The 27,729-nt window shown below is 39.6% G+C and overlaps 1 protein-coding gene across 1 annotated transcript; it reads left to right on the top strand.

The window, feature by feature from the left end:
- The first annotated feature begins 3,356 nt into the window (after positions 1-3,356).
- Positions 3,357-26,756, top strand: LOC121953515 (uncharacterized). The gene is made up of 5 exons (XM_042500679.2): positions 3,357-3,904; positions 13,535-13,616; positions 13,795-14,309; positions 19,734-19,787; positions 25,458-26,756. The coding sequence occupies exons 1-5, from the start codon at positions 3,836-3,838 to the stop codon at positions 25,581-25,583; spliced, it is 846 nt and encodes a 281-aa protein (XP_042356613.1). The 5' UTR covers positions 3,357-3,835; the 3' UTR covers positions 25,584-26,756.
- The last annotated feature ends 973 nt before the right edge of the window (positions 26,757-27,729 follow it).

The raw sequence follows: 27,729 nt of genomic DNA, 5'->3' as shown, positions 1-27,729 counted from the left end.
GCAATATTTCTGGACAGTTAGTTATCAAAACGTAATATAACTGTGATTAGGTAATTAAAAAATAGATACATTACAAACTTGTAAACTGTGAACAACAACATTTCAAAAGTAGCCAACAATGCTGGTTAGTATCTGTGGCCCCAACTGGTGTTCAATGGGGGCCCACAGTTAATTTTTGCCTGATGGCCCCATGTAACGTCAGTACGGCCCTGATAAAAATGGGGCATTTTTGAACAGGTTTAACCTAAATGGGAGCTATTTCCAAAAATACTACGTTATTTCTGTGGTCTAAGAAACACCGATTTCTGTTTTCTGAGAGAGTAGCTCAGGTTCACACATATAGATTGAACTTTCGGAGGCCGTGGAAATCACATATCGGAATTCTTACAATAATTTAGGTGGTGTTCCCCTTTTACTCAAAAGACTTTAATATACCATACAGTCTTGTAATCATGCTCTTTGTCAAAAAATGATGAGGTTTATTTAGCATTTTTTTTACTTCTGTTTTCAAAAGAATATGCCATCCTGCTCACTGTAACAGTGTTTACTTCAGGATAACCATCATCTAAAGTCCAGAGGTCATCTTAGTAACAGTAACTTCAATAACACCATCCACCTCCACCATACCCACACAATGCTGTTCAAAGGATTTCTGACTCAATATGGGATCTTTTCTTTGACGTAATCCAGTTATTCCTTACCTCGACAAGAATACAAATGCTGCCCTCATGTGGCCAAAAATGTTCAGACAGCAGCCCACAAATGGAGATCAGCAGCATTTTAGTTGCTGTAATCATTCGACAAAAACTGTACGTGACCATTAATTCGATGTGCTTTTTCTTTTGTCATGATTTTGGACAGTTTATATTTATATATCAGGTTACAAAGACCTTGGCCATTGTTGCTATATTCAGCAGCAAATTGGATTTGCATTCAGCTTGACCTGGAGCCAAGCCACAGGTTCCTTGGAAAGTTAACCAGGTCATTGACCGGAGGTGTTAGGAGAGAAAGCCTCTCACACACAAACAAGCGAGCCAGGAGCTTTTAAAGGCATAGCATTCTGTTTGCATGTTCAACAGCCAGAGAAAGATAAACAAGTGGATAAAGCGAATGTAATGAATCTGACACACCGAATTTACATTTGTAACCACAAGACCAGCTGTAAGAATTTCTGGGTGTGGAAGCAGTGATAGCCACTATGGTTGAAAAAAAGAGACCTGTGGTGATTATTTGATAGAATGTGTATGAGTGTAATGAAATACACAATTTAGATTTTGTACAAGTATGCATATTTTTTACCGAATTTTGTTTTTTATCCAAATGGAAAATGAAAAAACAAATGTAACTACAGTGCGGGACATGCATTTAACATATGCTCACATGCATCAACATCTTGGACTAGACAGTGGTTGCTAAGAATGACATCACTGAAACTGGATGCCCCACTTACACCAATTATACCTGACATGCTCTCCGTCTTCACATCTCTCTGTCTCTCTCTGGTTTCATGAGAGGGTTCTGGTGGTTGCTGGCCACTGGAACGACTGAGATGCCACATGATGGAAAGCACCACAAATGGAAATGGTTTCTGGATTATCTGTCCTTGAAAGTGTAGCACCTGGAGCTATTTCAAACATTCGTGTTTACATACTTGAGAAATAGGAATGATCTCTTTGTGCTGCTTGTATATAACACAGGTAAATCCACTGAAAATCAATTTTTTTTTTTTTTTTTAAATGTTATCATGATGTTACAGGTCCCAAAATTTACACACGTGGTAACATTTTGCCATAATGATTCCCACAATTACTTTATTTTTACAGCTGTCTACACTGTACCCTGAGAGAGTACGAAACCTTGGATTTTAACATCTCATCGTCTTTATTTATTGATTTATTGGGGTAGACTGCAATATAGGGGATATATATGAAGACAATAGTGGAAATCGATACAATTTGGAAGAATAAAGTATAATTATTTCGGTACATTTTATGTTTAGTTTCTATTACAAGCTCATTTTGGTGAATGCAGTCGTGAGAACAACCAAGTGCAGATATTAGGGGATTGTATGTTATTCCTTTCCAAGTAAATTCATACTTCTACATACAATTTAGTGGGAAATATTTTACTTGTACTGCTAGAGTTTTGCAAACAAAATGGACCCTAACTTTTTAACATACCTCATAAAATACATAAAATAGAGGAGACTGGGGATCTCAGTTACTTTCAGACTATTTGGACTACACCAACTAAATTGTTATTTATTAAATGTACATCTATCTGCTATTACCCATACCATTTAAACATGATTACACATGACATATCATTCACAATATGTATTTGAATGGAAGAAGTCCATTCAAATACATATTTGAATGGACTTCCCATTCAACCCCAGTTTTTTTTAACATTATAACATTATTTATTGATACATACATACATATACACACACACACACACACACACACACATATATATATATGTTATGTATGTAGGAGAATAAGGTTGTGTGGTCTGTTTAAATATGTTTGCAGCTTGAGGACAGTTGCAACAAGTTGTTGAATTTCCCTGCATGGCATACATCTACTTTTATAACAAGTACACTGTATTAATAACACGGACATGCTTTTAGTACAGGACATGAATTAGAGTATGTATTTGGTGTGGCTCTGAATACGTTTCCACCCCTTGGTAAATTATAGTTTGAATATTATATCCTAAGAGAATCTAAATAAATTAAATAACATGGCTTTAATTTCACCTTTTCAAACGTATGGTCTGATATGTGTTTCCTCCTTGTGGTAAAAGATTATGCTTTTATCTAGCACAGATTTTGACTTCACATAGCAGAACAAGCACAAGTGTAACTAATTAACAATGGCACAATTCCATCTGTGTCCCATTTGTCCCAGTAAGGCAATACCTAACTGATAGAAACAATGTTATTTATGTTATGAATAGATATAATTAATCACATCTGTGCTTTTCATCCTATATCAAGCCGATAGTTGTCAGTTGATTGAGTATTTAAATTGGTACAAAATGAATTTAAACAGAGATATTAAGAACACAACACATCAACCTCCACCACTGTGTCACAAAATAAAAATATGGTACAATTATAATGGCTGCAAATTCACTTGATCAAAAACAGGGACAGCGTTGTCAAATCGCACATAATGTCTTTTATAACATGTAAATTACACCCCTAATATAAAAAGAGGAAGTAAACAGACAAGACAATGTGGCTTTAACTCTCAGCCCTCCTCCTCGAGAGAAAACATGACATCACTCAACAGCGCAGCCAATCAGGGCGCAGTACGCGCAAGCTGGAGGAGCACTCCGTGTGTTCGTGCAGCTAGTGTACATTTGCTTGTGTGTATGTGTGTGAGTGTGCGTGTGTGCGTGTCTGAATGCGAAACAAGTTGATATTATTTTTAATTTTCCCCAAAACATATTTGAATTAAGCTTCGGAAGGAAGTGAGCCGGGTCTACGGTGAGTGAGGCATATTTCACCCTGAGGAAAAGTAACAGACTTTCCACAACAACGGAGACTCAAATGAACTCGAAAATACCAAGTTTGCTACGTACGTTTGAAAACAAGCCACATCTACGCAGTTTAACAAATTTCGGTGTATCGTTTTTTTATCGACACAAGCTAAGTTGAAGCTCGCGCTGTTGTTTTTTTAAATTTTGTGGTTGGCAGTTTGCAGTCTGGCGTGCCTTCTTTTTAAATGTGTAAAGTCGCTCATGTTAGCTTAATGAAGTTGTAACCGTCGCATAAGACACGGTAATAATATTGTAGGGGATAAGCCATAAGCTACTCAGAAGAAAAATGCTAAAGACGCTGACGAAGAAGCTAAGAAGACATTCACTCAATGAGATACATCCTTTCCAACTGAAGGTAAGTTTGACTCACGTACTTACTATTGCAATGCTGTTTCTATTGAGCCACTGTTTAAATGCACATGCTGTAGTTGTCAGTACTGCACTAGAATACACAATACACTTCTGCTGAAATGAGTTTGTTTGTGAACAGCGTGGCTTTACTTTTGTCTTGTGACTTGCTCATTTGTAGGCCAGTTGACTACGCAGCTTAAACATTACAACCCCACAGCCTGTAACCTTGCCTGAATGGGTTTACTGAGTTCAATAACACTCTCTCTTTTGCTTTCATACACACCAATGAGACAGACAATCGACTGTACATTGCCAGCCAGTATGCTCTGATATTCATTCGTGTGCTGTTCGGATGTATTTTTCTGCTTACAAGCACTTTAGCCCATTCATTACCATCCATGTTAGAAGGAATTTACTCTTTAAGGCTAACAGCAGTCATCTCCGAAGTCTGGTCCAGGGGCCACTTGTGACCCTCAGACTGATTTTAAATGGCCCCTGTCTTGTCTTTCAAAATATAATGTTTAATTAAGCCACATTGGTTCATCAAGCAGTATCACTTTGCATCTTTGATGGCAGGACAATCATACAAGTTGTAGACATGCACCAAGAAAGGACTATTCAGGTGGAACTAATATGTTTTCATCAGATCATAAACAAGCAACTGAAAAAATTACCCAACACCAAATATTTCTTGCCAGGTAGCAGATATGGCAACAGCAAAGGAGAGTTAAGTCAACAACAAGGGTTGCTACATTCAGAAGTTATAGAAAGTTGATTACTTTTTTATTAAAGGTGAAACAGTTGGGTCTGTGTCATTTTATGTGATTTGAAAAAAATAGAATAACAATGCACATAGTGCAAAAAGCTGTTGGCCCACAGGCATTTTCACATTATCTAATGTGGCCCCTATTCAAAAAAAAAGTTCCGACATCCTGGCTTTACAGGGCTGAGCCAGATGTTTACATGAAGAAACTGGAGATCCAGACTGCTACACAAACACATCAGCAAACATGTGGCATGTCAACAAACTCTCACTCATTGACTCATAAACTGTAGTTCAGCTGTTTGTCATTTGACAACGTAAATGACTCTGCACTCCTTTTTCCAGACTTCTCTTGCATGTAAGAGTGGATAATCTGTCAAAGTGTCACATTCATAACTGTGAAACTAGTCCACGTTCTTTGCCCACAAAGAGAGGTGGAAATAGCTGTGTTTGCATGGTGGGGAAAGGGGTAGCAATTGACAACAAAAAAAGAAACATTTCTGTAAAAACCTTATTGTTGTGGGCTATAATTGTCCCGACATCCACATCTTTACCCTCCAATTTTCCACAACAGAATCCATGCAAGTGCTCCACAATTGTTACTGCCTGCTCAGTTTGCATAATGCCTCTTTTCGGTGAGCAGAGGGGTGAATTGTATCCGGCATGGGTCACTAACTTGCTCCATCCACAACATTATTGTGCGTCAACCAACTGTATAGTCGCATGGCAGCCATTTTGTGCCAAAGTGCTCCAGTTCAAAGGCCTGGCTGAGGATGCAGGGCAAAGTGTGCCATCCCTGTTGTCTGCTTTTGTTTGTGCTTGTTGCTGTGCTCAGTGACAACGTTCTTTGGGCTAAGAGTGGTTTGTGTGGTGGGGGAAAGTGAATTGTGAGCGGTGACTAGGCTTGTTGCTTATATCCGAGCCTGATTCACAAGATTCATTCAAGCAGAGCCTTCTGTTTCAAAAACTGATACTCTAACTACAAGAAATTCTTGAACTTTAAAAACAACACTGATTGTCAACCAGAGAATCACCTTTGAGTGAAGGATCACTCTGGTGTATTGCAACTTGGGTCTTATTTTCTTAGCTGTGGCCGTCATCATTCTTATCAGTAACTATAATATTGTACTCACCAACTTAATTGATGAGATCTGGGAACATGGCAACATGATTTAAAATGACTCAGAAAGTATGTAAGCTGTGATGGATATTTACAAGCGACATTATAAACTTTTGCCTTTGTTTTTTCAGGAATTTTGCCAACCTGTTGGTTTGTTTACAGCCTCTCTGATCATCCAACTGCTTGTATTTTTAGGCACATTAAATTCGTAGCAATGTTGTTGCATAGCCAAATCTTCACAATTACTCTGGGGTGTATGAATTATTACTACTGAAAAGAACGGGGGCCAAAGCTACAATTATAAGGCACAAGTTGTAATAAAATGGAACAATCCTTTAAATGGGGACTACAGTGATTTAGTAGTGCACTTCCACTACGGTGCTGGTACCGGATATCTGTAAGGTATTGACAAAAACAACCCAGTACCAGGTAGTATCAGAACTTCTCCAGTCAAACAATACCTACATTCGATACTTTTTGAGCTGCAGACCGGTCCTACATGTCCCAACTCCCTGCTGGATAAGCAAACTTTCTATTGCGGCCATTTCTGGAGTTGCTCTCCTCACAGCCAACAGTCTGTTCAGTGTCTGCCTGGTAAGCATGAGCTTACACAGTAGCAGCAGCTAACAACTCAACTTTGTCGTTAAACCCCTTAATAAGTGTTAGGTAAAATTAGCCATATGATCCTACTAGCTATCTCTCACTGTGTGTGTGCGGGTGGTCTCTAACCAAGCGTCCCTGGCGTTGAACTCACACTACCGCAGCAGTGGCAGCTACAACCCATAAAATCTGTGGTCTGGTGAAGATGAGCGCAGTGTTTTGACAGTGTTCATGCCAAGATGCTGCACAATGTTTAAAAGTATATATAAATACTATAAGCCACTACATTCACATCATAGGTATCTAATGATGTACTGTATTGGTATAACTTTAAGAGTATTGATATTGTTAGTGGTATTGTACCTTTTCAAACAATACCCAGGCCCGACTTCCATAAAGATAGTGGACTTGTGATAGACCCTCAAACAAGACTGGTAAACACCGATGCAGCAGAAGCTAAGTTATCAAAACTTAGAAGTCCCCAAATATGCGTAACATCAAAAATGCTGGATCCTACATTTCTTATAATGCAGCTCAGTAAACTCCACACCTCCAGTTTGCAGTGCAGGTGTTTTGTCATATGTTTATAGTCTCACATGATAACATCATTAGGGTTGTTGTCTTAGACTCAAAGCCACAGAAGTAGTTTTGCAACTGTTTTACTGGCTGAATGGTACTCATCACAACCACAGTGTTGTTATTTAGTTAAAAGGCTGAAATAAGGAAATTAAAGCTGCAGTTCTTCATATGTTTGGTTATTTGCAGGGTTTCTGTTCTTGTGAATGTCAGCAAACCATATTTTAGTTGCATTGAACTTAAAGTGTCTACCTTTAGAAAACACCCTGGCATTGATGGCGCACTTAGGTGTAGGTGTGGTTAAATAATGACAGCTATTGTTTTGAATAAAGATTATAAAAGCAGAAATCTGATGGAGAATCCAGTGGATGCGGTTTGAGGTTTTGTATCATAAGTTACTCAGACAGTGAGTTTACAGTCTGCTGCAGTGTTCACTTCGTGATCGACGGCTGTTTGACTATTTCCGAATAGTTATAGAAAAGAGGCTATAGGTCTCCTAGGCTCGGTTACAGGACCTATCCCAGGAGCTTGCACTAATCAAGACTACTTATAAACACTATGGAGAAGATCCACTGAAGTGTGAGAGGAAATAGAATCAACCATGTCTGACCCAGTGTTGTGTGTTTTCACGAGAGGGGGAATGGAGTGTGACAGTGTCCATGTCAGTGTGGAAGGACAGTGCAGAGCTGATCTGTGTGTGAACTTGGTGGTGTGTGTGTGTGTGTACGTGTGTGTGCGTACGCTGTGACATTGCCATTGATCCAGCTTAGCAAGCTGCTCAGTGATGCAGGGGACTGACAAGGATTTCATTCAACTGTTCTTGACACACAAACACACAACTCTTTGTCCGTCTTTGCATGTATGCACAAAAGCGTTTTTTTTCTGCTTTATTCATGCGGCCTCACTTTCACTTTGCTTATGGGGCTCAGCTCTCTGAATGATATCAAGTTGTCTATGATTACTTGCCTTGGCATACAGACGTTTAAAAATATATACAAATACATTTAAAAATATGAAAATTTGACTTTGCAGTCTATAAATTATGAGGCTGTGCGTTTATCTTAGAAAAGGTTATTTGTGTATCTTTGCAGTTTTGATGTTGCACTTCGAAGAAAATTATTTAATGAATTTAAACATGATCAATTATTAGAACTGAAATGCCATGTTACTTTCACATACTTTCGGAGCCTCATCCCTAAAAAGTTGTGCACAGCAAAACATATCACAGTTGACAAGCTCATATGCCTGAAGAAATATACAAATATGTTAAGATTGAACTGTGCATTGCACTGCCTCTTAGATAAGCCTATCATCTGTAAAAACAAAACAAAAAAACACTTTAGACAGGTCTCAGACCTTTTAATGGAGTTCTTATTTACTGCAAAACTTTTTGGAAAAAGTGTGAAAACAAGATGGAAAGAGCAGCCAAGCCAGTTTGGTGTAGTTTTTGACATATAGGCCTTTGTTGCTCTCGTGGCTGATGGCAGTCCAAATTCTCACCTCAAACACAATTTGAATATTTGTCATGCAAACTAGCAATGGAGACAGATATAGTAGCTGGACAGTATGAAGAACAACACCACCACTGATTGACTTGAAGATAATATTTAAAATATGTAATCCCAGAAGTTTTTTTTTTTTTTTTTTGGTAAAGCTTGTTTTCAGCTCAACACTGCTCCTCTACGGTCTGTTTTCATTGTGAGTGTAATGCTCATGACTAATAAGCATGTAGGGAAAGGTGTGACTGTGGGTGGCCCTGATAAACATTTGATTAGGATGCGTTTTGGCGTTTCATGTATACATTGTGTACTTCTCATTTGCATGTAGTTCCTCATCTACTATGTTGCATGTGTGTACTTCAGCTGCAGAGTATTTATGGGTGTGTTGCATTATGTTGTGCTTTTGCAGAATACTGCTCATCTTGTGAGGTGCCAGTTCACAACATTTAGTGTCCTGGGAAAAACTTCTGGAAGACAGAATCAATGCTTAGCAGCTGGGATTACAGTATGAGGCAGCCTATCCAGGTTGGAGTGGTGCAATCCAGGCTTAACCACAGTATTATACAGGAGCTGGAAAACAGAATGAACCACTGGAGGTGACAGACTATATGACTATAACAAATGTTTGTCCCTTAAAGTTTTAAAAATACATTGCCTTTAAATACATACAGCAGTTGTCTTCAAAGTTTTCCAGGCCAAGTACCACTTTGCGCAAAGAGAGATGGAGCAGAGTCTCCCTACTACATATATTGTAGAAGAAGAAGAAGGTAGAAAGTAGATTTATTAGTCATTTTTTAAACAAAGTTTTAAAAAAACAAATTACATTTATCCTTGATCCTGCTACATCTTTGGAGTTGAACGGTGAGTTGATGAAAATCAGCGGCTACTTTAAAGATTCCTGCATCGCTCTTGCCTGGAGTTGTTAAGTCAGGAACAGTCGCAGCATGGCAAGGTGGATGGGCTTCACCTGCTGCACTTTTGCCAGTGGTTTCTGAGGTGGACAGAGTCAGTCTCTTGCTTAAGAAGTCACAAAATGATCCATTGCGGCTCATGAGAATGTCCGAATTATAGTGCAGCTTATCGGTTGGTAAGTTTTATCAGTATGTAACTATTAGTGTGCCAGTTCACCTTGCCATTGTGGACAAGTGCTGCTCATTGATTTAGTGCTAACCAGCTCACTTGACTGCAGGATTAAATGCTAAGACTTGTGAAGCAGGATTTTATGATTTTTTTTCCTCTGACATCACATTGTAAAGTATATGATAACTGCTACTTTTTAAAAATAGAATCAGCAATAGTTATATGTTGTTTCTTGCTGGTATGCTCAATGCAAAGGAGCCACTGTCTGTGAGTCAGCTGTCGCTGTACCCCTGGACAGTATAGAGAGGTGCAAATTTCAAGTTTTTCGAACTCTGTATGATAGAATGAAGGCAGTGGGATCCCACGTGCAGATTGAGAAACACAAAATTGCCAAGAAAACCTGCCAACAAACGCCAGGTGTTTCCCAGTTCTGTTGCACCCTCTTCCTCACCATGAGACATAAACGTCATATTTTACATTACAAAAATAACTTTGGCAAAATTGTCACTGATGTTTGTTCATGTTTTAAAAAGTCTTGGGAACTCTTAAATCCAACTTGCCTCAAGCTGTAGGAACCTTGTAGTTTACATTTTTTTCTTTTTTTAAAACATCAACTCAACATCATATTTTGGAGCTGGAATGGCGGTGCTACAGTAAAGTTAAATAACGATATTCCTCTTCTTGGCAAAGCACTGTCATCCTGCTTAACCATAAACTGAACGTCAGTTAGGCAGTTTGTATTTGTTGTTGCTAGCTATGCCAATGCAAGAATCATATCAGATGTGGTTCACTCAAAAACCTTTCCCACACACAGACATACTGCACAAAGTACAGATGCCTTTTGTAACAATTCCTGAAATTTAGATAACTGTGAGGAGTCAAATGTTATGACCTCTCCCGAGTTTCCTCTGGGTTGAAAACCCAGTGTGACTAAGGGTCTGAAACAGTACTGGAAGTGAAACGTAATCAAATACTCATACGTTTGCTCAGTTTTTGCGTTACACTCCCAGATGAGATTTTCCTAGTTTGAATGTTTTATCGTCTGTTGACACTGACCTGCTTTGCATAAGTAGTACTTTCTCAGATAGTGTACTAGTTGTTCAAGGGGTGGTTGGTGTTACAGTGTTAATACTGTGTGTGTGTGTGTGTGTGTGTGTGTGTGTGTGTGTGTCTGTGTGTGTCTGTGTCTGTGTGAAGTAAGTCACTGTTGTGTCAGGCAGTAAAAGACACGAAAGTATGTATGTGTGCGAGTGTGTGTCAATGTACGTATTAAAGCATATTGTGACACAGCCTGAAACACATGAAACAGTCTTGTAAAAGCTGCACATGTGCTACATTTCTGTTGTTCTCTGATCCATCAACAACCTCTGAGACAGTCCCTAAGGGGAAAGGAAGGCCAAATCGTTACTGTCAGCTTCTATTTGCCTCTTGCTGCACAGACAACGATCGCTCTGTGGAGAAACTTCAGACTCACAGGTCAAAAGAAGCTCAGACAGCTGCTTACTCTGTGGCTTTAAAAAGGCAAAATATGAAGAAAAAATGAGTAATCATCCTGATGATCTCACTGAGTGCGAACGTCGAATTAAATGTCGCAGACAAAACTCGTGTCTCATCGGAATACAATTAAGACACTAAGTTTATGAACCAGCAGCATCACCTCATTCTTAGCATCCCCGTGGCAGTAACTTTTAGTAGGATTTCAGCTGTTTCATGGATGCTGCCCAACAATAATTCACAGGAGTGTATGGTGTAGCTGAAGCCCTGAGCCAGCCACTTGCCAAAATACATTTCCTTCCCACAGTTATTCCTCTGTGTAATTTTCCAACGGAGTTCATGAAGTGATGCTGTTTAGCTTGAGACTCCTCGAGAGTCTTTTTTTTTTTGTCTTGTACGCTGGCTCTGGAAGTATTCATTGAGAATCTATCCCACAGCTTGTGTACCAATGAAAAGAAAGAGGGCTACACTCAGGCCAAATCCAAATACTCTCAACAGCAGTGTCAATGCTGTGGTCTTGGGAAAATGGGAAAATCAGGCTACGTGTATTTTCTTACTTTGCTATTTGATACCTTGAAATTTCAGATACTATGCTGGACCACAAGGCTGAATGGGAAGTCTTTTTGCAGTGTTATCTTTGTTTAGCCTTTTTTGATTAATGTGAGAAGCCATGTCATGTGTAGTTACAAATCACAGAAATTAGAGCTGAATGTAACTACATTAACAGAATCCTATCAAAATAATATGTATGACTTTTGTAGCCATTTTATAAAACTACGTATCTGAGCTGCATAGGAGTTGTTGTCTTTTAATACCCAGTAATATGACATTTAAAATGTCATTTAAAAAATGTAAAAAGTGAGTTTCAGCCATGTAGTGTGATTTTTATTGCACCAACAATGAACAGTCTGTGAAATTATACATTGGAATTCACTCTTAACATGAATTGAATATTCTCTTCCATTATTGGGCTCTGGCTCCTTTCTCCCCTTCCTCTTTTTGAAGAGCTTCAGAAAGAAAGGGTGTGTATGTGTTTGTGTGTGTGTGTGTGTGTGTGTGTGTGTGTGTGTGTGTGTGTGTGTATTAGAGAGTAGAAGGGAGGACACTGTATGTTTGTGTGGATGAATGTGTGTAAGCACACACACACACGCACGCACAAGCACAGATGGCAGCTGCTCAGCGAGGCCTCAGAGTGGTAATTACTGAGTGTGAGGCGCATTACTTAACTCTTAGCGTTGCAGTCTGCAGGGTATCTGTATTGTTGCTTCTGGTGTTGACGAGGGATTGATTTTAAAGAGACAGACTGGTTCAGGCTGTGGGAAAAGAAAATAGCCTCGACTTAACTTAGACAGGAGCATTACTCAATTTGACTTAAAGCATCTATACTGTATGTACTGTAGAAATGACCACGCCACAAATGGTTTTGGAAATATTCAGACAAAGATTCAGACTATGCCTATGCTTTCATTAGAAGCCTGTTGCCTGTGTTGCTAGTTAGTGGTCTGTTTTCTTGTGGCCAACTAAGAAAATTGAAAAATTATAAAGAACTCCTAATTAGGATTTGGTTAACCCTATTTTGTATTAAATCATTGTAATGGTTAAGTTTTGCTCTTTAATTATTTTTTTGTTTGTCAGGTACTGAAATTGAAAATACTGTTGTTTAAGGGCAAGTTTTAAGAATTCTTTTATGTTCTTTATGGTCAATGTAAAGGGCCTGTTTTTGAGTTGATATCATATGGCATATTTGACCTACAGTGTAGGCTGCCCCAGGGATGATGTTTGTCTGTAGGCCTACGCAGAGGTTTGTGCCACCCTGGTTCCCTTAACTAAAAGCCAATGGGATTTTTCAATTGGATTTTGGATCATTGCAGAAAATAAGCTCCATGGCAAACAAACATTTATATTATATTAAGAAGAAGAAATCTGGTGGTCAGTTGCTAGTGAGGATGGCTGAATGCACAAAGTCTAAAGTTTGGCATCATTTTACCAAATCAACTGTCTTCGGGTTAAAAAATCTTCTTCTGCTGCTGCTGCAGCACCTGTGGCACAGCTGGCACAGTCTTCATCATCATCCACTCACAGCAGCAGTGGTAAGCACACCAAAACTGTGCAAGTCCTGTCAGTTAAAAATAGTAATCCAGTGTTGAAATCTGAAAAGAAGTTGACGGGATAAGAGCTAGTTAGCCTAATAAACAGTTACATAAGGTGTTATTATGATGTGTTCAAGGTCAGCTCAGTAAAATGACTATTAGGCAAAGCTAAATAAAATGTCATTATGATGTGTTCAAATGGAACTTAAAAACAAGAGAATTCCGTTTTTGTCAAGAAACTTAAGTAATACAGTTGTTTGGGTGAGAAATGTTTTTTCCCAGCGATGCAAATGGATAGTAGAGATGGAATTCCAACCTGTTGAATGTTGTTAAGGGTTTTTTATTGTTACGCAATAAAAGCAAAAAAGTCATTCCTGGGGCTCTAAGGTCAATCCTTGTTTTTTTTTGTCAGATTTCTTATCATGGCAGTGGAGAAGGAGGGGAGAGTGATGACTCAGAGGGGGAGAACCAGGAGCTTGCACAGATTGACAGAGGTGAGTGCTCTCTGACAATTAAGTATTGTTTATTGTAAGTAGATGATGATCTTCCCTGTCGCTCATTCATTGTCACACATTATGTTTCATGTCAGCAGAGAACATGGCATTGTAGAGCATTCACGTTCTTTTGCAGCCACCTTCTCCTTTGACATTTTGTGTTTATTGACTCCTCTAGAGAGACGGAGAAATTGTGCCCTCACCCCCTTGGCCACCAGCCAGCAGCACAACCAGGGTCCCCTCTCTCCAGCACGGTTACGACGCCTTCGCCTCCTTTTAGATGCCAATCTTGATCGCCATTCTTCAGAGGAAGAGCTGGAACGAATCAGCTGCGGTGACAACAGGAAGTGGGTGTCAGCGCTTCCCCAGCGAAATGGCGATCACCACAGCAGCGCCTCCAGTGATGAGGAGGTGCGGGACCTCTGTGGCTGTGGCTCACCGGCTGCGTCCACCAGACCGCTGGTCGAGCCGGGTGCTTGCCTGGCGGCTTCCCCCAGCCCTGTACTCTTCAGCTCCAGTCCACCACGTAGCCTCAAGCCACCACCCATGCGTTTTCAGCTGCAGGTGGTGCAGCCAGTGGCACGGCCTATTATTTTGACCCACTTTGACCAGTCAGCACCTTACAGAAAGTATCGGCACAGTTACAGCGGGGAGCCAGGGAGGCCCAGTCTGGATCTGGAGAAAATGCAACAGGTTAGTAATCTGGTTAGATACCTCATGACTCTTTTTACTAAGCACCAACCTCCGCCCAAAGTGTCAGCTGTGCAGAATTTATTATAACGTCATAGGCAGATTTACATGATATGCTCAGCACATTTTAACTATTATAGTCTGCAATATTGCCAAGTGTTCAAGCAATATCATCACTAAGTTGTTTGATCCATCCAACTATTAAGACCAGGGGAATACTGAACACCATTTAGTCTACAGTTAACATACACACACACATATATATAATATAATATAAAGCTACAACAGATAACTTTTTCTTTTTTTTTTTTTTAGCAATTCTGACATTTTTTTTAAAATTGTCATTTTATACTAATAGTAGTACATAAGACAGATAATCTGTAAATAATAATCATGCTCTTCTGCCAGTTGGTGGGAGGTGCTTCATTTGGACTCATTTTCAGAGGGTTAAAGAATGGAAACTATAGTACTGAATGCAGAAAATGGCCCCTGGGCATGGTATACTGTTATACTATTATGTTGTTAGGTTTTGATTACTGATGTATTAGTGTGTATGCCGCTTTTTAATGTTTTAGGTGGCTTTAGGTGGAGCTACTTTATTTTATGTACTGCTTGGTTGATCAATCTGTAGCTATGCATGTCATATGTCATATTTTCTAAACTTATCATATATTTTTGTATCTAAATTGGTGAAGTAATTATAGCTTTCAAATAAATGCGAAGGTGTAAGAAGTACAAATTTCTTCTGAACTCTCGTGGACCAGAAGTATAACGTAAAAAAAAATGGGACTAGTCAAGTAAAGTACAATTCAAGTACTATAGTAAATATACACAGTCGCTTTTCACCACTGCAAAATGCCCATACAGTAAATCAGGGCTTTTAGATAGATTATTACCAGCATAATTATTATGCTCATTAGGTGTTTTTGGACTCTAGGTACTTTTTCAAGTTTTGGAGAACCTGGTTCCAAGAACCCCCCTTTTTAATGCTTCTGCACCACAAGAACTAGGAACAATCGTAGTTCTGTAAATGCCTTTTTGAGGGACTTTTTAGATCCTTTTTCAGAGAACTTACTTTCCCAGAACAAGACAAACCAGTGCACAGGTGACTAATCTAGAAATAAATATATGTGGAGCAGCCAGTGCAGCACCGGTAACCACCATTTTTAAAATCCATTTAAACAACAGACATCTCAAACAACAAACAACTGCTTGGAAAAAACAAAAAATGCTCAGAAATTAACCGACAGTGAAGTTGCAGCATTACAGAGCAAATATGCAGCGGTGGAAATACAATGCGATTTTTTACTTGTCAAAGTGGAAGTGGTATTACTATATCAACCACTGTCCAGCTTACAGTACATCACTTCATTGTTCTTGTTGGTAGTGTGAATGCAAATGTAAAAAAAAGCCATTGAAGGTATGAATCCCAGTGATACAGTTCCACAAAGGGAGTCCCTAGATCTGTTTGGTCCAAAAAAGGCAATTGTCTCGGACTATTTATTTCCAAGAACACCTTATTTCATGATCCCAAGGAACAAACAAAAGTCACAGTGCTCATTATGTGTTTTACACTACCCAACAAGGTGATGTCTCCCTATTAGCCAAATGAATTTTCTGAAGCAATATATGTATTTTACTGAAAATGCTAAAAATACCAACCAGTCTTTCACAACCCTCCCTAACAACTCAGTTAAAATAAGGACTGAGGAGTTTGTACAACAAAATACAATGATGTATTACTAATACTACTAAGCAGCTACCCTACACACACATGGTCACACAAACGTGCACGCTCGCATGAGCAAACAAAGTCTTCCCTTTCCATAGCCGGACGCGAGCCACCACAGTGGTCTGGCTGGAGAGGGATGAAGGAGAGGGAGGCACGGACGGCAGATGTCCGCCCTCGTTTCTCACAAAGGCTGGCAAGCGAGGGGAAACGATGAAGGGGTGGAGGCAGAAGGAGAGGATTAAATACACAACAGAAAAACGACAGCCACTAATGAGTCATGGAGAAGCTGGTCCACTAATCATTAAAATCCAATAGACTTGTTGGCCCACACCATGGATGGGAAAGGGTGTGTGTCAGTGTGTGTGTGTGTGTTTGCAGAGAGGAAACTGCAGGTTTCAGGGGTCCATATGTCCATGGGGTTTTTAGAGAGAAAGAACAGATGATGAGAGACAGCGGGCAGCAATGAGAGGGGTGAAGAGAAAAAAAAAGGGGAAGAGTGTGTGTGTTTTTGTGTGTGTGTGTGTGTGTGTGTGTGTGTGTGTGTGTGTGTGTGTGTGTGTGTGTGTGTGTGTGTGTGTGTGTGTGTGTGCGTGGCTGGGGTACGCGCCTCTCATCCTGCCTGTTTTTGTGTCTGCATGTGTACATCCTCCTGTCTGTGAGTTTGTTGCTGTATCAGTGTGTGTCTGTTGCCACAGTGCGAGTGTGTCTGTGTGTGTGAGAGTGTGCGCACACTCAGTCAAGTGGAATGGGAGGTGCTGCAGGGAATACAATAGGGGGCCTACAGAGGTAGCTAGCAGACACAGCTCCAGTCTCCCATTAACCCTTTAGCTGGACAACCTCCAGCCCCAAAGTCTGTCTCAACTTCTCCAACATCACCATGTAATTTCTTTCACATATGCTGTTCTGGAGTTTAAATTTGGGAAAGTAAGCCAACTGAGCTGGTTCCTTTTAAAAAAGCAATTTAAAGGTGTCAAAACCGGGGAATTCTGTGTTACATGTGTGGACCATAGGGGAGCAGTGCAAGTGCAAAACTGCTATTAATGGTGGACTGTCCAACATAAAAAGTAATTTTAGACCACAGACTTCAGTTAGTTTAATTATTTCATATTGGAATCTTACATGAGGTCTTCTGTTATATATGAATTGATGAAGATTGAACTGTTTTGTGAGAAAACAATGCCAAAATCCAATTTAGGTTTGCAGCAATATACCTGTTGTAAGGTGCATCCTAATATTAAAGTAGATGATTACTGTAATGTGTACATTTGCTTATTTATGATACTGAAAAAAATGCAGCTGGATGGAGAATCTTATTTTAGTTATTTTCAAAAGGAAACATTTTTACACATTCTTCAATTAAAAAGATTTCAAGTCTTGATTACAGGGATAAAACATTTGTTCAGTCAAAATTACCCCTACTTTGTTTTACTTTTTAAGAGTAATTCTGACTGATAATAAAATTCTTTAATACAGTGATACAGTGAAACTGCGATATTTTTTGAGATGGTTTGGTTATTGTACTGTGAAAATCTCATATATTGCAACCATAGTCCGATTGCGGTTCCCTAATTCTTTTGACGTGACTGATCCTGAACTATCCAAGGCCAGTGATTGGCAAGCAAGACTACCTGGCCCCAGTATGACCAGCATTAGCTCAACGTATTCTCATGCAATGGTTCATATCATATCCTATGAATTAAAGCCATGAATGACGTTGATGTAACGGTATATCGTGACTCAAAATTCACTCAGAGTTCATATAATTCCAAAAACCCGTGTTCTGGCCAAAATGCCGAATTCATGGATTCAGAACACGAGCCCACAAGCTAAAAGGTGAAGTCACAGTGGCTATGACCACTTCTTTTAAACACTATTTTCTCTTTTAGCTAATATTTTCTCCTAAAGGCAGGGTTACAAGGTCAGCAGCGTGTTTACTTTCAGTCTCTGATAATCCCTTATGCCTGCTAATCTATGTCTAGTTGCTCAGATGTGGCCCTGCTCTTGTTTGGTAGTCTGATGAATGAGCAACAGTTTGTCTGGCAGATGCTGGTCAGTTGAGAAATATATCAGACCTTTGAACACACATGGTGCAACTCAAAAATATCATAAAAATACAGTTCTTGTGGCTCAAAGGCCCATAGCAGTATTTTTACACAATTCAGCTAATTTACCTCACTTCCAGCTATTTCCTCAAGCATAACATCTTTGGTAAAATCAACTGTCTTACACACGCAATGGGTAATCCCTCACATTGAACATCATGCTTTGTTAAATTCTTGAAGTTCCATGTTTTTATAATAAGATTACATTTATGTAGTAATGCATTTAGAAGTGCAGATGAAAAAGAATATTGTGAGACAACTGTAAATATCAAGACATAAACAGGGGTAAAAGCTTTTACTGGGGATTAGCCCAGATAAGGCAAGCCAAAGCGAATGTATTTGTATAGCAGGTTTCATACACAAGGCAATTTAAATTTCTCTATCACTGAAAAAACAACCGAATAAATGATACATGTCCAACCATCACACACACAGACAAAATCTTTGAAATCCCACTCCCTAATTCAATCATTAAGAGGACTTAGTCTTTGTATTTTGTCATGAATAACCACAACACTCACCCAAAACAGTTAGCTAGCTGGCAAGTCACGACCTGTTGGTCCTGTGTGTGTGTGTGTGTGTGTGTGTGTGTGTGTGTGTGTGTGTGTGTGTGTGTGTGTGTGTGTGTGTGTGTGTGTGTGTGTGTGTAGTTAAAGAGCAGGGTGGTGCGGGGCGGGGGTGGACAGAGTGATTCTGCTGTAGTCAGAGTGGTGGATGTGTAGGATGAAGAGTAAAGGAGAATGTTATTTATCATGATTATTTTGATTTGGGGTGAGAAAATGTATCGCCATTGAGGTTTTATTCAGTATTAGCTAAAATAAAAAACGAAAACAGATGTATTAATTTGTTTTAAATTTTAAACTTAAAAAATGATATATCTTTAATAACTGTCTTGAGATGCTGAAGTAAGTAGAAAGTTTCCCAGTTTTTAATTTTTGTTCAAGCAGCTTGTAGCCATATGGACTGTAGTCCCATTTATTTTTTTAAAAAAAAAGGAACAAAAAAAAGATAAGAGCCGGCAGGAGGTGAGCATGAGGGCAAGTGCACACCAGCTCTCCCACATCACAACAGCAGGAGTCTTGTGTTTCCATTCTTTCCTGTGCTCCCTTCCCCCTTAGAAGCTACCTCCTCGACTCGAGACAATCCGATGATTGTGTGGTCCCTCCACCCCCACTTTCTTTTTTTTTTTTGAGAATAGTGGAGCTGCGTGGACATGAAGGGGAGTGGGAGAGACAGGATATTGCATAAGACGTACTGTTTAATTTAGTGAGACAGCTGGATTTGCCTCACTTCCTTGATCATCCTGATTCGCTGTTAATTGACTCCCAAATTCTTGTCATGTCAGATGTTGCTGTTTTAATGCCATCTTGCTGTTCAAACAATGGTTTTGAAATTGTTGAGCACATGAACATTATCCAGACAGTAGTAGTAAAGTTAGTTTTTGGGCTCACTGTACAATAAGTTATTGAACTGTGTGCAGGATTTACAGTTTTTGGATTGTCATGGATGTTCATAAAAGTTTCTGCAGAAGATTTTTTTTTCAGAACTTAATGCTCTTTCAAGGCTGTCATTGTGCATTCTTGTTCTCCACAGAAAATGCTGCTGAAAAAGAACTGCGGAGGGAAAACGCGGACTATAAAGATTAGGGTGAGTTAATTTTTACTTGCCCTCACAGTACATAACCAAAACCATCTTGTAGTATTTCGTCCTTGTGAATGCGAACAATTTATTGTCAGTTAAAAACCCTGTTGCTGATGGCTATCATAAAAATATTTTGTTTATACAAGTGTTATTAATTTGAAGGTACAAACACACACACACTTACACACACAACCTTTCCCTTTATGCGGACCCATGATAGGCAGTCCAGATCAGGGTGTCCATTACAGCAGCGATAAGGTTGCAAGGTTGCTCAGCCCCCATGAACAGCCCGGCCTGTCTTGTCGCCAGCACCTTGATGTCCATCCAACTGCATACTGGGACAGCATCTGGCAACAGCGTTTGTTCCCATGCCCTGCTAACAGCAGAGCCATGCCTGAAATGTCCGAAAATCTGATAGCACTGTCAGATTGCTTTTGCAAACATCACCCAGCTAAACAGTATTTGCTGCAGTGATACCAAGGACAAAGAAACAGGGAGAAAAATGTGCTTTCTTTTCCAGGTTTTGTTTGATCTCTTGATCTCAACAACCTCTAATAGCCAAGCTTTCCACTCGTCCCATTAGCGGTCTTAGAAGTGCACATTTACTCGCCTAAATAGCTCTGTAAACACAAAGGTATATTCCCGAGATAGTGTCCTGACTGATCTTCCCGTAAAGTGGTTTTCCAAACACAACCTCTAATAATAATCCACAAACTTGCATCTGCGTCTGGGTTGATTTTGTTTGTAGTGGGTAAGGGAAGCATGTTGGAGAGTCGACTGGAATAAGCCTGAGCATCTTGGCACAGAGCAGGGTACTCCAGAAGGATGCACAGTGTGGTGAGAAAAGTGACGTTATTATCACGTTGTGTGGGTTAGTGTCAATGGAACCTTATCACACACTTGTTTATGTACACGCACACACACATCAACTGTAACAGCATCGAGGATGCTCCGATCCTCCATATTGAAGCATGGCTGAGCAGTACAAAAATGTAAAAAACTGATCTTCGAAAGAGAGAGGAAAAACAAGCGAGTGTCGTTGAGAGATGGAGCTGAGGAGGAGGAAGAGGAGGTGGAGTGTTGTCGGTTCCCCTGTGATGTATTTCCAGGGATGAAGTCATTTTCCATTTATAGCCTGGCCGGCTGCTATCTGTTTAGCTCCACTGATACATAGAGATATTGCTCATTATCCTCTGTTCTCGCTGGTGTAGTCGGTAGTGTTGTTTTCCCTGTCAGTGACGTCTGTGGGCATTGGGTATGTTCCAGTTCGTAGATTTTTCTTGAAGTGAGTACACAGTGAGTCTTTGGATTGATGAGCCATTCTGAGGCCTGTGTTGACTCTTTTCTAGCCTTTGTGCCTCTGCGCACAGTGATCCACCCCATCTTCTATATCTTTTCTCCCCGCTGCTCTCTCTCCCGTACCTCTCTCGTCCGCTCCCTCTTTTATTTGTCAGCCCTGTGTTTCCTGGCCAGGATCCAGAAGAGACACTGGATCTAGATGGGGCCCCGGTTTTGAGACTGGATTCAAGCATGGGAGTTGTTACAGGAGTCGAGGAGGTCGATTGTCGTGGTTGTGGTGTGTGTGTGTGTGTGTGTGTGCGTGTGCGTGTGTGTGTGTGCGTGCGCTTGAGGAGGGGGGTTCATGTGGAAGTAGTAGGAAAACACAGCTTTGGCTGCTGCTGCTGAGGCCTTCCCCCTCTAGGGGTTGGAGGTGAATAGGAGAGTGAGGTGATGAGAGCTTCCCAGGCTGCAGCAGGCAAGAGTGATGGCGTCTGATTTCAGCCACCGTAAAGAATGGGTGGAGAGGAAGGCGAAGATTGATTGAGGTGAGGTAAATGGTGCAGAGAGTGGAGGGGAAAACTAAATTGAAGGAAAATGTGCCACATACCCCCTTTGATTCTTGATTGAGGTAAACTACATGGCTTGGATGCGATGGAAAGGCATTTTTGGCCTTAGCATTAGGACAAACAGATGTTTGAGGAGTAGAGTGAGATTTTTGGAAAAACACTTTTTCGTTTTCTTGAAAAGAGTTGGATGAGACGATAATATAACTCCCATAACTGTTTGTTAAAGGGGACCTAGTATGTTTTTGCTTATTTTCTGTCATATATCCAATATTACAGTGGTGTATGTTGAGAATAAATGTGGCCAAAGTTTTAAGTAATGAGGTAACCATCTTTAAAAATACTACCCGTGAGCTAAAACCTCAGACTGTTCTGAATACTCTGCTTCCAATGCCGATTTTTTTTTCAACTTTGGCTTCAAGCTGATCGCAGCTCATGATGGATTTCTTAATATGGTCATCTGCTCCACTGTAAGTGTATACATTAGATACACTGCTACATGTAGCCACATGCTTAAGTTAGGAAAACTTGTAATCTGGGTTGCTGTTGTTATAAATTTTTATCCAATGTTTGAACATAGTCCTGCTGGAACATTTCAGGTTGTGTTTAGAAGCTTTTATTTGTGATTTTTAACGGGGAATGTGCCGGTATGCATGTTTATTCCATGGCTGCAATTTCACTGCTACATGTAGCTACATGCTACTGTCAGGGAAGCGTATAAGCAAAAAAAGCATGAGCAAAAACATCAGACTTCAGACCGTTTTAAATACTCTGCTTCCAATATTTTTTTTCTACTTTGAATTCATACTAATGTCAGTTTATAATGGATTGCTTTATATGTTCATCGGCTTGGCATGCTACTGCAAGTGTTTACATTATGTACAATGCTACATGTGACTATGTGGTAACATCATGGAAATATGCAATCCTTGTTGCTAATGTTGTAAATTTCTCTCAGAATTTGGATCAGTTGTTTTTCAAAGCTGTTATTAGTGATTTTTCACAGTAGAAATTGCTGTTGTTTTCCATTACAGTCATTTCCTGCAGTGATGGTGCAGAGATGCCAAGATGCGGAAAACCCGTAAATGCTGACCAATCAGATGAGAATGGGCTTTTTTGGAGTGGCTTTAAGAGTCGGGCGTTAAAACTGAGCCTAACAGAAAAGTAACATCTGTTATAAGTTCAATTTACAACACAAATGTTGCAGGTAGTATTTTCTAAACAAATAAATGTTATATCAGACTCTTTATGGACAGATACACTTTTTGTTAAAGGACTGTCATTGGGATCAGGAGCCACAAACTAAATCAGTATGTTCAGGACATCTCTGCTTTTAACTGAGCCGTTTGACTTGACATTTGCCATTGCCCATGCAGTTATCTGTTCATGTAATAAACAGAACTCTTCTTTAACAGAAGGATGGTAACACAGTGTGGAAACTTTTTTAGATGACTAATGATCAACAGGACAAATACAAAGAAAGGCATTTTTGTCTAACCAGTAAGGCTTACGGAGAATTGAAACATTGCTTATAATTTGACCCAGCTCTCAAACTGCTGCTTTTGATGTCTGTACAAAAGGAAGGCCTTGTACTTTTGGGACCTGTACTTTGTCTGACCCTTCTTGGCCCTAAATGTCCGTCACACTGCAGATGTAACCACGGGACAACGCTGTGGGGATTGCTAACGTGGATAGGGAGCCATCCTGATGTACAACTCTCTCCTCCACAGTTGGGCTGTGGAGGAGAGAGTTGTACATCAGCTACCATATGGCGAACACCTTAACACAGTTGACATCCATCAAGTTAACCGTAACTTGTTCTTGGGCTAAGATTTGCTTTTCCACCTCTCACTTTTTGCCTCTTTATATAAACATTGAGAGATAAAACAGCTCTAAGTGGTACTGGGAATTGTTGCCGTGTTACTGCGGCTCAGTTGTCAGTACTGAATCCCTTAAGATGTTGGCTGAAGTCATAGCAACACCCGTAGGCTTACATGCACTGTTAATGGGGGCTTATTTCATATGCACTGATGTTACTGGGAGCTATCCCAGGAGTAGTGGGCATCTGAATGGAATCAGTTCTCAAAGAGGTGTTCAAGAATGGGAATATATACAGCAATCCATATAAACAGAAACTATTTTGAATAGGATCAGCTCCTAATTACAGTGAATCTGTCTTAAGGTCCTAATCTTTCTCAGTCCACTCTCTCACAAACTTGCCCCCTCCTCTTTTAGCAGGCTCTGGAGAAAGTGCTGCCTCACTGCCAAATCCAACAAAGTCATTTCCTGTCGTTTCCTGTAGAGAGGAAAATGACCAGGGCTAATTTTAGACAGAGGACTTGTAGAGTCACAAGAAGTAAGGTTCTGCTCAGAGGGGAGAATGCTTCATGAGTGGAAAAGCATTTATGTCACTGATTCTAGAAGTGTGAAAATGTTCTAAGGAGGTAGTCATTTTGCCATCACTGCTACTTTGGTTTTCAGCCACTTTTCTCACATTCTAATGACACTGCCACACATTATGCTGCAAAATGAAAAACTGACATACTGTAACTGACCAACAAAATCATAACTACAGGACATAGATAATGCATGCCATTTCCAAACACCTATATTTCTCAGCGAGAAAGGAAATTATATTTGTATGCTCATGTTAGACTTACAGAACACCTTCTATACTATTGATCATGGTATTCTTTTAATGTAATGGAAATGTATAGGCCTTAAATACAGAGCTGTAGAATGGTTAAATTCTACATGCCAAACAGGAAACAGGTGTGTAAAGTTGGTGAGGCCTTGTCCACAGTCATGGAGGTCGCATGTGGGGTACCACAGAGCTGCATTTCAGGACCACTGTTGTTTTTAATTTATGTTAATATGCTGGCAGCAGTGACATCAATTGTGATACTTCACACAGATGACTCTAACTTACTTGTATCTTGCAAAGACACCACAGTAATACAAGAAACTCTCAGCAGGGAGGTGTCTCTGGTAAGAGATAGAATCCAATGTATTTGGCACAAAGCACAAGCTTAAGAAAAGCAATACAATTAATGTACAGTGTGAAGAAAATATCATTAAATCCAAAACGAGTGTCAAATACCTTGGAGTCTCTCTATCAAACTGTCTGTAGTAACAAAATTGCAGCTATGATCTTATCTAAAATTGTTTTAAAATTGTCACACCGGATTTTTTATTATTTAAGTGAAAAAGGTGCAAGTTTGCTTTTTAATTCAGTGCCACTTGGACTATGCTTGCGCTACATGGTATAGTGGGTTTTCCCAAAAACTTGAAAGTAAATTGCAGGTAGCGCAGAATTATGTCAACAGATACATGCTCAATGTTCCTCCCATGAAACATATATGCCCTGCAGAAATGAAGCATGTGGATTATTACCTGTTGAAGACTGCATTAAACTGTTTGATATAAATCACAAAAGTGCCCCAGAATATATGAATTATTAAACTGACATGGTTAAAAGTCAACATAATAGCAACACAAGAGCAAGCATTATGTCATCCAGTGTTGTTTGGAGCGTTGATGGTTCACCTTTGAGGGAGGTCATTGAACCATGAGCGTTGGTTTGCAAGAGGTATGAGTTTGTTCATAATGTTTTTTGTTTGTTATGAATTATATGTATGTTTCAAAGAATTACATGCTGTTTCCACCGAGGACCAATTTAGCAATTAGTGTTTTTAATGCTTTAAGTGCTATCCTCTGGTATTTGATGCCATGATACTTCTTTGAGTAGTTGTTCTTTTATAGTCCTAATAAAAATCAAATCAAATTAAAGGCATGTTAGTCATTATAACTACTCGTCTCTCTCAATCCTCAGAATCTGACAGGCAGTCGTCCTCCGCCCCGGTACACCTACGATCCCTCCATCTTCGCCTTCCGCTCCTTGAGTACGGTGCCCCCCTGCAGCCCACTGACCCCGTCCGAGGATCCTCCCTGCTCATAAGGAAATTCATCCACTTCCAGATAATCCTCCCTCCCATCCCCCTTCTCTTCATTCCCAGATGGCTGCTTTTTTTGTGGCTTCTGCAGCGAGACCAAGGAGCAACTGTTATGAGACTGACTGCTAGAAAGACATTTGTTTGATGGTCAAACTATTGCACACTCAGGTAATCCCACCCTTCTTCTAAGCTGTCACTTTGATCATTGTCCTTCAAATCAACAAGAACATTTGGAGAATAAAATGGCCTAAACACAACATTTCTAAAGGATACTTCAGGTATTGCATAGCTGTTTCTGAAAAGGTCTGTGATTGGAGGAAGAGCGATCAAGAAGCAAACATGGACCAGAGTTGGTACAAAGGGACAAGGCTGACCATTCTGAAACCTGAATTTAATTCTGGGTTGGATCAATATTTAATGGAAGTAATGCATGTAAGACAATCAAATGGTTCCAAGGTTTCTTCCTTTTGATGTGATTACTGGACATCTTGTAAGGTTCTTGATAACTTTATATACTAAACATGGCAAGGTGAATCACCTGATATCTTGTTATTGTTGAGAAACATAGACAGTGGTCACATTCGTCCGTCTGAAAATACTACGATGTGTTATTGAATATGCAGGTCGTGATGAGCTATAACAAAACATGTATGACATGTATGTAGTTGAATAGTCGACCTTTGACCTTTGACAATGTACCTTTCTTAATGAATGTGTCACTTTTTTTAGTCCAGGTCAGAGTTAAGTACTTGTATCCTCTTTCCTTGCATGAATTCCACTGTTTTTGCAGAAAGAGCGGTATGTGGAAATAAGAAAGTATGAGAATAGTTTGCTGCACATTTGGCAAGTGTAATTGGTGCTGTGTTATGCATAGCCTACTTGTAGTGTGCCATTTTTTTCCAATATTGTACCTCATTACTTTCTAGGTAGAAGAGGACCACTGGTTTATCAAAGACACCCCAGTGTTTTCTAAAGATCTCTTAATGCCTTGAAATCACATTCCTGTCGTATTGAATGAAACTTGAGGTAGCTCTTCTCAGCTCCTGAAACGATCAACTGATTAAACACAATGTCACCACTGTAACTAAGATTTCGCCGGAGTGAATGTAACATTGTGACATGTTTTCGTCCATTGTTGCACTAAACGAATCAATAAATGCCCTGTGGCCTCTTGTTTAGGACAAGACTTTTTTTGGATGTAATGTGAAAAAAGGGAAAACCTCAACGACAGATTGGGTAAACATAATACAACTGGCAGTACACCCCATCACTATCATCAAAATACTTTTATTTGTCAAGGAAACCTAGAGCTGTTGTCGGCTTATGTTTCCCTCCAACAGTTTATGTTGGTTTTTCCTTCAATTTTTACACATTTCTAAGTCACAAGATTCTTCACTCTCCTTTAAGCTCAGTTTTTACCTACAATGTATTTATCTATATCACTTGCTTTCTACCAGAGTGACTGGATAAACTTAAAGGCAGTGTTTCTCATATGGGGTTAAGGGTTGCCCCAGGGGTACTTAGGAGCACTGCAAGGAGGGCCTGAGAATTTTTTACTACTGTTAATACTAAACTGTTAATATTAACTTCAGTTAAAATTATGAATAATTGGTAATAATTACTTATTTTACTAATTCATTTAACTAAGTTCAATAAAAATGTACATGTAAGTATGATAAACCACATTTTATAGTCAGTATTCTCTATTTTTTTATTATTGCTGTGTTGTTTTGCTTCAGACAAACTAAGGTTCTCAGAAGTGTCTGACAACATTATGGAAAGGATCACTACGGAGGAAGACTTTTTTGTTAAATTGTGATTGCGTAACACACCAGGGTCTGTTTAAAAAAAAAAAAAAAAGAAAAAACAAATTTAGTGTCTACAGAGCAAGTATATTTTCACATCTAAATTAAAGGAGCCATTTGTAATTTCCAGCCACTCAGTGCAACTGAATTGGGGGGCAGTATTTCACCCTTAAAATGTCAGTCTACAACTGTGTCCATACAACTGCAATTACAGTCAGCAGTCAAAAATAAAGGAAAGTCAAAACTGACAGCAGTATGGCCTATGTCCTTCAGTTTCTGAACAACATACTGATGTCGTTTGATGAAAATGCCATAATATAGCATGTCATCAGAAGTTGCTGAGAAT

Source organism: Plectropomus leopardus, chromosome 14 (genome assembly GCF_026936395.1).
Source record: "Plectropomus leopardus strain MGB_pleo_1.0 chromosome 14, ASM2693639v1, whole genome shotgun sequence".
In the NCBI taxonomy this organism is placed as follows: Eukaryota; Metazoa; Chordata; class Actinopteri; order Perciformes; family Serranidae; genus Plectropomus; species Plectropomus leopardus.
Note: the sequence above shows the minus strand (reverse complement) of the source record. Positions and strands in the feature narration are given on the sequence as shown.

Coding starts and splice junctions, on each gene's coding strand:
- LOC121953515 (XM_042500679.2), top strand. CDS start 3,836: ATGCTAAAGACGCTGACGAAGAAGCTAAGAAGACATTCACTCAATGAG. Junction 3,905..13,534: donor TACATCCTTTCCAACTGAAG/GTAAGTTTGACT, acceptor TTTTTTTGTCAG/ATTTCTTATCATGGCAGTGG. Junction 13,617..13,794: donor GCTTGCACAGATTGACAGAG/GTGAGTGCTCTC, acceptor TGACTCCTCTAG/AGAGACGGAGAAATTGTGCC.